Source organism: Copidosoma floridanum, unplaced genomic scaffold (genome assembly GCF_036245765.1).
Source record: "Copidosoma floridanum isolate Cflo_tuat_1 unplaced genomic scaffold, Cflo_Japanese_pri ptg000026l, whole genome shotgun sequence".
NCBI lineage: Eukaryota > Metazoa > Arthropoda > Insecta > Hymenoptera > Encyrtidae > Copidosoma > Copidosoma floridanum.
This window is the reverse complement of record NW_028321903.1, coordinates 9,312,501-9,324,598: the sequence shown is the minus strand read 5'-3', so window position 1 is coordinate 9,324,598 and position 12,098 is coordinate 9,312,501. Positions and strand designations below refer to the sequence as shown.

The window sequence follows — 12,098 nt, the reverse complement described above, 5'->3', positions numbered from 1 at the left end:
GATCAGCCTCTCCCCCCATCACCGCCTCTCCTCCACCGCCTCTTCTCCACCCACAGCTATAGCTAGAGCCTCTTCCCCCACCACTACCAGGGGGGGAGCTGGGGGGATGCCTGAACCGCCATCGTTTACCTACTAAAATACACACGAACTATTTTAAATTTCTGAGGTTAATCAAAGATTTCCGAAAATATAGTCGGTTTTGTGACCACCGTATAAAAGAGTAGGTGTTAAATTGGTGAATTTTCAGTGGCAATTTAAAAATAATTAAGTCGTTGACCCCAGTATTTTCTTATTGCAAATGAATTTGGCACACTTTGTTTACATAATTCCAGAATTTCAGAGGTTTTGATTTAGCCGATAAAACAGCCCAAGCCACCTTATAGTTTTTTTTAATACAGCATAATTTTTCTACATGACTAGAACACTCAATCCATGTGATCTAATTCTTCTGTATGTCTACGTCTTAGCTACAACAATAGCTTCTTAAATAGGAACTATACAGTTGAAGTAAAATACCTACTATTGATTAAGTAAGCTTCAAAAGGATTTTAGGCCCAGAAAGTTATGTCATACGTCTTATGTAGTTCAACATAAAATTCTTAAATTGTAATGTTAGCAAAAAAATGTTTTACATCGGTAATATATATTTTGTTTTATGGAACTGTAGTGCTTTATTTAATATGGACACGAGTTAATTAAAAGTAAAGCATTTATTTTATACGTAAATTAATAATGAATACCATTGCCGAACTCCGTACTTTCTTGAAAGTTAATTTTTTAAATAATACATTTAGATTCTTAGTTAATGAATTAGAAAACTTGAGCACTTCTCATTAATTTTATTACTTTGACAGAATGAAAGTTGGTTTAGTGATATGTGTATGGATATTGGTCATTTCAGAATCATGATTTTATTTTAAGAAAATATTTTATACATGTATGTAATTAAATTTGTATACTAAAGAAACAAAGTTATATGTGTCATCATTCAGCTGCTTCTAGTATTTTATGATTTTTTTATTAAAAACATAACGTAATGATATCAAATACTTATATATATACATTTATATATGTATGTATATATATATATATATGCATGTTAAATTTTGTTGGAATTCTATACTTGAACAATAGCTATTAAATATTCAAGGTGAGTTTTAGTCCCAGGTATCGTTACATAATGCTTTTTCACTTTAGAGCATGGTTTTAAGTTTTTACGCTTGTGAATACGTGAATTGGCTAAGGCTTCAGTTTCAACCTTAGCCACTTCATTTACTTTTGTACGGGCTCTTCATTGTTAGTAGTTGTGGGTTACCTCGAATCGATATAACTTATTTACAATGCGAAACAATGGTGTTAATATAAAATAAAGAGAATAGATTATTGATTACTCATGAAAGTTTTGTTGAGAAATCATGCGAAAATTCTTTCCTATTTGAAAAATATTTGACGTTATTAGTCTGTACACATAATACTTGCGCTAACAATAACCTTTAACTTGCACAAGTTTTACTTTTGTTAAATGGCAGCTTCTTTAAAAGGTTCTATAACTTTTTTAGATTAATATGTTTATTTTTGTTTCAAAATTAAAATATAATTAATCTTTAGTAAAATAAATAAGTCCTTAGCTCATTTTGGGCAGTGGATTTTTTAACTCTATTATCATTGACTTAAAAGCATTGATTTTTTTAACGTAACATATTTCTATACATAAATAAGTACTTAATATCATATAAATAAGTTTAATGTCAACAAAAAATAAATGCGCTGAGGTGAAATATCTTACTTCTTACCTTTTATACTTAGTTATTGATTTTTATTTTTGCTTTCGAAACTTCAGTGATGTTATAACCAGTCATTTCGTTAATAATAATGTTAGACTTTTTGTTGGCAGTACTGGTCATAACAGTATTATCTTCTGTCTCAGAAAATATCTGTAACTACACTAAAAGTATAATATTTTTTAAAGTAATGTTGATCTTTCGTATCATTTTCCGTTTACAACCATTAATCCAATTACTTGTATAGATTCTCCAAACTCCTATGTTTTCATCTATAACTTTTTTGTATAAAGTGTAATGTTTTGGGAATGGTTCAGATTTTTCTAGGTGCAAAATGTATTTTGGCTGTTCAGTATTTGTCTGTCCATCACAATCTTAAAGTTTTTTGTACGTATTTATATAAGTATTTAGCAGAATTTTGTCATGTAAGTGATTGATCACAAAGATACGATGTAAAGTTTCCTGCATCTTGTTGTTTCATTAAATTGAATTTTTCACCAGCACTTTGTCTTAATGAAGTTAAATCCATCGGAACTTTGGCAATGTATTATTAAAATACCATCTGTAATACATCGTTCTGAGTATGTTTTTATAAAATCTACTTAACTGTCACAGAATGAAGCAAACTTTGCACAATATAATTAGCATAACAAGAAACTTTATAAAAATTTGATTTGCCCCTGATATTCTCACAACTACCTGTATTATAGCTTAAGCCGCTCTCATTATTAGCTTACATAAAATTTCGATTAACAGCCCATTTTTTATCTTGCACCTTTAAACTTTTAATTTTTTTTCTGCCTAGGGGTATATTAAAGTGATTAGCATTCTTCATGTATTTAAATCCTAATCTATTACACTTTAGAGTAACCATTTCTCAGTTGAATTTATGTACACTGGGTCTGCCTGGAAATCCCTATGGCCAAAAGAACTTGACAAGCGCATTTTACAATTGTTGTATGATTTAAAATTACTGATTCTAAGAAGTTTCACTCATTCTTTAACTTTAAAACTAACCTACACCATCAAACAATAAAAAAATCACTTCATCGCTAGAGATCTAATTACTGCTGCAGGCAGGGACGGACTTGAATTTTTGCCACCCCAACGCCATCAAGCTTGCCGCCCCTTGTATGAGAGCAAAATTTAAGTTTAAAAAAATAAATATAAAAAATCTGTTTGACTTGACTGAATTAATTCCTTTTCCGCAATTCAGCCCTAAAGTGAACTATTGTACAATTTGCTTATAGTTGACCTTTTTTTTTTTAACTACACAACCTTTTTGTCAACAAATCAATTCAAAATTTTTGAGTTTTTGTATTACATTAATTTCTAATTCTGCAAAGTTACGACTTATATCGCTATTTACGACGAATACAAACTGTTTTTAGGTTCATCAGTTTAAAATGAGTCTCTCGCCAGAGAGCCGGAGGTTTTACCAAACTTGCGGTTTGCCCATGGGTGCATTCCACATGTATTTTAAGGAAATTCCACGCCACTCGACATGTAGGACCTCCATATACACGCTCCCTTAATCGCGAACGCAACCTTAAAAACACTTGCGAAATGCAGTTTGTGTCAATGCGCCTTTATTACTTATGCATCAGTTGAAACAGCTGACAACCGTAAAACAGCAGAAGAAGCTATTAGATTTATACATAGTGTATGGTTCAGGTTATTTTTGTTTATCGAACGGTTTATATCAATTTTTTGTGACTGTAGCATCGCCAAATAAACATTTTAAAGTTTTTTTTTCTTCAAAGCTTTTTTCATGATAGTAAATGACTGTATGAATTTGCTAAAGTATTTAGTTGTTGTAATCACGAAGAGCTGATCTGAGTTGTATAGAAAGGGTAACCTCAATCTTTATTAACTTTTGTGACTTTTTTTTTCTATATTGTAAACACCCAAAAAATCTTTCGTTATTGAAATTTACTCTCAGGTCTATATTACTTGTAAGCTATGAATCGACCAGAAAAATTGAGCGATGCTCAATACAAAAAAATTGCAAAAAAAAAGCTTAGCCTTGAAGAAAAAGTAATTTCTAAGACTCCTAAATTAGACAATTTTTTTCCTAAAAAAGATGAGTCTCTAATTCGACCTACTGTTGATGATAGTAAGTATAACAAACAAATCTTTGATGACAATCCTAGAACTGTGCACATTCGCGCATGAGCCAAATTTGCTGAGTAGATATGATTCGATTAACATCGTTCGTTTGTTTATCATTCGCTAATTGTTCGGTCTTCCCTGTGTTTGATTACACATATAGATATATTTAGGGTCAAAGATTAGGCAAACGCAAGTCATCCGCGGCGACTCAAAGTCGTCCGAATTCGCCCCCCAAAAAAAGTGTTCTCAGTTAAGTTCGGGTGAATTCGAGCCACCGCAGGTCGCCCGCGTTTGTCCACATTGGTCCTTATCATACCTTATAATATGCACTCTATATTTTAACCACAAATATACTTTAACTTTTGATTAAGAGTGGTCCAATACGCAAATGATAAAATGATCCACGAACGAATGACGCCAATTAAACGCTTCTGCGCGTGCATATATCCATACATAAAACGTCTTTTTGTCGAGTTTAATGAGATCAATGTATATTTACTTTTATTATTATGATGCATAAGATTTTTTCAGGGTCCCGAGATTGTAGGCAAACGTGGGCGACCCGCGGTGGCCTGAACTCGCCCGAAACCGCCTACTTGGGCGGTTTTAGGCCACCGTGGGTCGCCCGCGTTTTCCCAATCTCGGGATCCCAAACATATCTATAAACTTTTTGAATAAAATTTATAATTTTTAAATCTGTAAAAAATCTAAAAAAAAAAACGAATTAGTGTTTGATGTGTCATAATTAACTAAAATACGTCGTTCCAGATGATCTCACTGCAAATGAAAAAGATAGTAGAAATCTAAATACTATTGATGAATCAACATTACACAATAGTGAAGCAGTTTGCCAAGAAAGTAACACGCCAATATTAAATTTTGAAGTATTGAATTCAATTAAAGATAAGGACAACAAACCAACTGAAAGTTCAAATAGCGCATTAGTTGCAAGTATAACCTCTCGAGAGCCTAATAAACTTATCAACGATGTTCCGGCTTATTGGACGATAAATGAAGAAACAATAACTGAAATATGTCGTCGCGGTTTTAACGAAAATAAAAATTTTGATTTTTCTGTGTCCAAGCGGCTTATCTACGATCGTAATCGATATTTAAGTAATTAAATTTTTTCAAGAACCATGATTAACGGTCAAGTGCAACAGCGTTCGTGGGTAATTTATTCATTAAGTGCCAATGCTATTTTTTGTGGCCCATGCAAGTTATTTGGTGAATCACAGCCCTTAACTACAGGCTATTCTGACTGGAGTAATGTGCATAAACGTAATAAAGAGCACGAAGAATCTTGCGCACACAAAACAAATGTGATTACATTTTTAAATAGAAGTAAAGTAACAAATACAGTAAATAATTTTTTGAAAATCCAAATTGAAACCGAGATAAATTATTGGCGTAATGTTTTACGGCGCGTTATTGCTGTGATACAATCATTAGCATCGAGAGGCTTAGCTTTTAGAGGAAAACATGAATTATTTAGATCTCTTGATAACGGCAATCATATGATGCTTTTAAAGCTTATAGCTGAGTTTGATCTTTTTCTTAAGAATCACATAGAGTCACGTGGGAATCCAGGAAGTGTAAAAATTTCTTATCTATCATCAACTATTTGTGAAGAAATAATAAACTTGATGGCTGAACATTTGTTAAAAAAAATAGTTGATGATGTAAAGAAAGCAAAACATTTTTCAATAAGCGTTGATTTCACACCTGAAATCTCATATACTGATCAACTCACATTCATTCTACGATACGTTGATACAACAGGCACACCAAAAGAAAGATTTATCAAATTTATATCAGACTGCGGGCATAAATCTAAGGACTTGGCGGAAACTGTTTTAAGTACCACACGAGAACTCGATTTGGATAATCAAAATTGTAGAAGTCAATCGTACGACAACGCAAGTAATATGTCAGGTGCTTACTCAGGATAACAAGCTCACATTAAAAAGTCAACCCATTGGCTGAATATATTCCGTGTGCAGAGCACTCTTTAAATTTAGTTGGTTCATGTGTCGTTGAATCTTGCTCTATGGCAGCTCAATTTTTTTCTGTTGTGCAACATCTACACACATTTTTTTCTGCTTCCACGCATAGATGGAAAGTTTCAACGTCACAAATAAAAATGACAGTGAAAAATCTCTCTTTAACAACATGGTTGGCTAGACACGATGCTTGCAAAGCATTCTTGGACAGATATTTTCAAAGTACTATCTGAATTATCTGTGAGCGAGAATGAAAACGCCGACACGCAATGCGAAGCATCTCGAATCCACACTTCACTCAAATCTTTAGAATATTGTTTTCTATCTCTTGTTTGGAGTGACATCCTAAATAGATTTAATGCTGTGAGTAAACAATTACAATCACTGACTACATCATTATCGTCAGCTGTAGATTTATACTAATCGTTGATTGAATTTCTTATTAAATTGAGATTTGATGAAGTTTTTAAAACATATGAACGTAAGGCTATAGACAAATGTGGAATGGACCAGTATAAATCGTAGAAAAAAATGCAGAAACGTAAGTTTCCATTTAACGAAAAAAAAAAGGTGATACTCTCTTTTCTGCGAGCAATAATATGCTCATTGATGTGTATTCAATGATTTTAGAAGCATTAAAAATCAATTTAGAAGAATACCTTGCAGCATACGTAAAAATAAATAACTGATTTTAGTTTTTGACTAAGCTGCATGTCTTAAATACCTATAAAATAGAACTAAAGACCACTAATCTGATAAATATTTACCACAAGACTTGAAATCATTGTTGAGTGTGAAATTTATTCGTTTTGGATCTTACTTGAAAACAAAAAAAATAGGATTTCTGTCCTTTCAAACTATGTAAATTGATACATGATAATAATTTAATTGATGTTTACTCTAACGTGTATATTGCACTATGTACGTATTTGAGCGTAATAATTAGTAATTGTTCAGGTGACACATCGTCTTCAGTACTCCACAGAATAAAATACTATTTAAGAGCTAGTGTTACGTAACAAGCTTCGGAGACTCTCATGTAGATGGGGAGCAGATAATTCCGATTTATTAAATAAATGGATTAAAGAATCCGAAATATTGTAGTAAAATGCTTCACCAAAAAGATGGAGTAGGGGTCGAACCCGTCAACTAAGAATTCACGAGACTTTAAGCTGACCGCTCAGCCACGACCACCGGGAGGGGCTGTATTAATTGCACTCGTAGAGACACTATTGTGTCCTCAGCTATACGTTGGTTTGCCAACATACAGGTGCTGGCTTGACTGAACCAAGCCACGTCCGTGACACCTCCCCAGTTTATGAGTCATCGTCCCCGATGACACCTCTTTCTACGTCACCTGCTGAGTTTTATTTCCCTGGATTCGACAACTGTTTATGAGTCTTTTCGTGCATATATCTTAGTGTCGCTCGACAGGCTATATATACATGTGGCATCGTCGTACTGTCTTTGCACCTCAATATCGTTCTATGACGAAATAGTTTCATTAGTGTACTGACTGACCAGGAGATGTAGTTATTTATCGGCCACCGGAGATAACGAAGATTTCTCCTGAGTTGGTGATGAAAGTATCCAGCACACATCCAAGTTAACTTTTTGCGCGAATTACCCACTCGATTGCCTTAGGCGATATTCCAATGCTATATTCAACTGACTTCTGATACCAAATTACGCTTATTATGAAACAAGCTTTGGGGATTCTCGAGTAGATGGAGAGCAGGTAATTCTGATTTATTAAATATATAAACATTAAAGAGTCCGAAATATTGTTGTTAAATGCTCTGCCAACAAGGCGGAACAGGGGCTCGAACCCATCAACTAAGGATTCACGAAACTTTACGCTGACTGCTCAGCCATGACCGCTACAAGGAGCGACTGTATTAAGGAGGCTTGGGCGCTTAGTGTCATATCTACTGAGGGGCCCTTGTGGGGTATTTATCATGCAAATAATTATTTGTATTTTTTTTCACCGTTACATGTATCATGTAAGTGTTTCAACACAATATTAATAATACGCGGAAAAGTCACTGGGAAATAGATATTAAAAAAATCATTAGTTTTTCTGAGGTACCTTGTGTGAAGATGATGGCCCTGCCACGATAAAACTGACAACACCCTACTCTTTCACTCTCTCCTGCTGTTATACACCTATACTCACGTTGGACTTGAATCTTGATGCTTGTATGTTTATGTATGTACAGCGCATGCGTATGTACAATACCTGAAGAAAACAATTCTCACGTTCAAAGTTTTCCTCACTGTTTTCTCAAAATTTAACGTGTTGAGGATATCTTTTTTTTTAAGTAATAGATTCCTTATGATTAAAAGTTTATGTACCAATTCGACTTCTGGTCTCACAGCTTTTTATTGTAGTACAATAGTCTATTTAATTTCGGTTACGTGTTAAAATGACGAATTTTTACAAGCAATTTTTTTGAAAATGAATGTCTTGACCTACCTATTTCGTTTTCATATAAAAATCTGGCGTACTTTATTCACATAATCTCTGAATTTTAGAGCATTAAAAATGTTATCTTTAGAAAAAATTCACTAAACTGTCTTTGTCAGATCTTTGACAATTAATTTTACTACGAGATAATCATATGTATATCAGTATGTATAAGAGAAAAAGTTAAGCGAAAAATAAATTTAATTGTTATGAACAAATAATCTTGCTTAATTTATGTTTAAAGAGAAGTTCCTTACATAAAACGTTTAAGTTATGTATAAAAGAAAATTTCACGTGATAGCTACCCCCCTGTGAGCTTTGCCATCCCTACGCCATTACGTTGTTGGCGTAGGCCATATATAGTCCGCCTCTGAATTCCAGAAGCTATTATTTAAAATGCTTTGAATCATTATTAAAATTGTTTCAAAATGACTAATTTTTGCTAATATTAAAGAAATACAAATTTTCCGAAGCTCCACACCAAAAGAGAATGAATAACAATTCGCTATAAAGAACATGGGCTTGTAAAAGTATAGCTCGAAGAATTCAATCGTACAGAAATAGAAAAATGATGATTGAAGTCATTTGATGTAATAATAATCTCAATTGAGCTTAGCAATATAGCTGCTGGAATGGCAATAAAACAAAGTTTGTACTTCAAATATATATATGTGTATATATATATATATATATATATATATATATATATATATATTCAATGGAGAAAATACATAATTATCTTGACTTATTTATATGCTACTAAATTGTTATTTTTAAAATGCTTTACTAGTCAAATTGTAATAAGAAAGATATCAGTTAAGTTTGAACGCTGATGTATAAAATCATAATAGATAATCCTTCAAAATATTGACAGCACACTTGTGATAGTATTTGTTATGAATAGATTAACATGTGTAATAGATTAAACACAAAACTAATATTAAATTCTTAGCAGTATTTTTTACTATTATGCAGTGACTGCCGTGTTTTTTGCACAAGGGTGCAGTACCGTAGCCTACGTAAAAAGTCAAAAATATTTTTTATTATTAGTTTTTAAAACTCATGATTTAGTCCACCTAATAATATTGAATCGTAGCAAAAATTTTTGAAAGACATAGAAAAAGACTCTATGATTTTCTCTTTTTTTATCAACCGTTCTCAACATAATAAAAACTAAATATTTTTGTTGCCTCTTTAGCAAAGTTTATGCCAGACCAGCCAGCTGCTCCACCAACGATGTACCAGTACCCACCACCTCCACCTCCTCCACCAGCTGGAGCTCATACTGGACCTCAGTCAGCTCCCGCCGCCTTCGTTCAACCTATTAACAACTTAATACTTTAGGTAAAATATAAAGTGTCACAACACTAACTTTGGTTGTTGCGTTAAGGACGTCTTCGCTCTTTCGACCACTGTCATTTTCAGTTGTTTATCAGCAGATTGAAACTACTAAAACCTTAAAATTACTCATCAAAACATCACTACTTTTTACAGCAAATATTTCCATTCCTTCTCCCACTATTACTACTACTATTACTACTACTACTACTACTACTACTACTACTACTACTACTACTACTACTACTACTACTACTACTACTACTACTACTACTACTACTACTACTACTACTACTACTAGTACTACTACTAGTACTGCTGCAACTTCTACTACTGCTGCTACTACTACTACTACTACTACTACTACTACTACTACTACTACTACTACTACTGCTGCAACTTCTACTACTGCTACTACTACTACTACTACTACTACTGCTGCAACTTCTACTACTGCTACTACTACTACTACTACTACTACTACTACTACTACTACTACTACTACTACTACTACTACTACTACTGCTACTATTATTACCACTACCACTATGGCTGCGACTGCTACTACTGGTACTACTACTACTACCTCTACTACTACTACCCTACTATTTTCACTACTATTACCTTACTTCTACTACTACTGCGTTATTTCATCTACTTCTACCGCTACTCCGCTAGTACTACTTCTTCTGACATTTAATGAGTTTCTATGTGTTATTATGATTGTTGTAAAGAGAATAAAAAGAGATAAAAAATATTGTTGTACCGTTATAACAAAATATACACCTCTTTGATCATTTGTGGTTACTTGATTTTATTGAATAAATGTCTCGAAGGTCTTTACCATGAAAAAACAGCCTTAGTTTTACGAAACTTTGTCAAACGCTCACGTTTGATCAAACTTCCGCCAATTAGAGGCGATTAAAAAAAAACTTTTATATGAGTTTTGTCTTAACCAATGTTAAGTGTAAGTTAAGTTTTTTATAGATCAAAGTTCAGCAGATGTTTATCCAAACTTCACATTATGAATGGCCAAAGTTTCGCTTAATAATTATGATGATAAGAAATATTGAAAAATTTATTAAGTTAAAAGTTCCAACTTGTATAACTGCTGACATTTATAATATGTTTTTATAATACAATACTTTCAAAAAAAATCTGGCCAGTGTAATTGAACCTCAGCCACCAATAATCCATTTACGAGACAAGCACACTTCACAACTTGGCTCCGATGATGTGAGTACGACTACACAAATCACCTATACATATCTTACCAATACTATGATTTTCAAAATTATATGTTTCATAATTTTTCCAAAAACTTCTTAATTCAAATGTATTTAGGTCAATTTAATAATACCTATGTAAAAAAATACACAGTGCATCACATTGATTGATTAAGCATGACTAAAAAGTTTAGGGGAAACTATACGCGGGACAACGCACTAAGAAAATTATTCCTCTAATAAATATTGTAATCTCAATAACTGCACATTCAGATTATAATAGGAGATCAGTTTTTATTCCCTTTATTAACTCGAAGAATATTCATAAATTCATAAATTAATTTTTAACAAAATGAGTTTGTTGTAGGATGTAGCATTTTTTTAAAGACTCTTTTCTGGTAGCTATAAATATATAATTATTCATGTATTTATTATGATTACTTTTTTTTATTACCCATATAAAATTTACATTTTTTCTCACTACATATATTCATCACATACTTTTTGCTTTTTTTCAACGCGTGAAATCAATCCAATTCTTTCTTGATTTAAATAATAAAGTAATAAGTTATCAACTTAAATAATAAATGTTTAAGTAATTAACATAAAAAGTTATAAGTTTGACAACTGTATTATAAACTTTATATCGTTTCCATGTTATTTAATTTAACTGAATGCATTTCAATAATGGTGATTTTTGAAAAACGATATGTTAAATTTTATAAAAGTGGATTTTCAAGGAAAAAGACTTAATATCTATTAGATATTTAGGTGATTCATGTCACTGTGCGTACAACTACTTTGTAGCTAAGTGATTGAGCTTGTTTGTAATGCATTCAGATATTCAGTAGCAGAAATTCGATCCTAATCTAGATTTTTTTTTTCGTGTTGTACTTCGAAATTTATTGTAAATTGCATCGACACTAAACGATTCCTTACTTAAGTTGTTATCAATTGTTTTCGTATTATTTTAGAAGTTCAGCTTAAAATTGGCCTCGTAGATCGTAAAGTTTTGATAAATAATTGTTCAACTTAATTTAAACATTGGTTAAGCAAAAACTAAAGTTTGGGAATAGCTCATTACTTTATTATCTACAGCTTAACCAAAAGCGAGCTTTTGTCAAAATTTGGCAAAACTTATGAATTTTTTTGCAGTTATTTATATTTTTAA

The 12,098-nt window shown here is 32.3% G+C and overlaps 1 protein-coding gene across 1 annotated transcript in view; it reads left to right on the top strand.

Annotated features, from left to right (window-relative positions):
- The window catches only part of LOC106639261 (neuronal synaptobrevin), a 174,571-nt gene extending 163,587 nt beyond the window's left edge, over positions 1-10,984 (top strand). The window contains exon 4 of the mRNA XM_089595670.1: positions 9,562-10,984. Within this exon, the coding sequence (XP_089451796.1) occupies positions 9,562-9,707 (146 nt within the window). The 3' untranslated portion in view covers positions 9,708-10,984. The remainder of the gene's footprint in view (positions 1-9,561) is intronic.
- Positions 10,985-12,098: the final 1,114 nt, after the last annotated feature.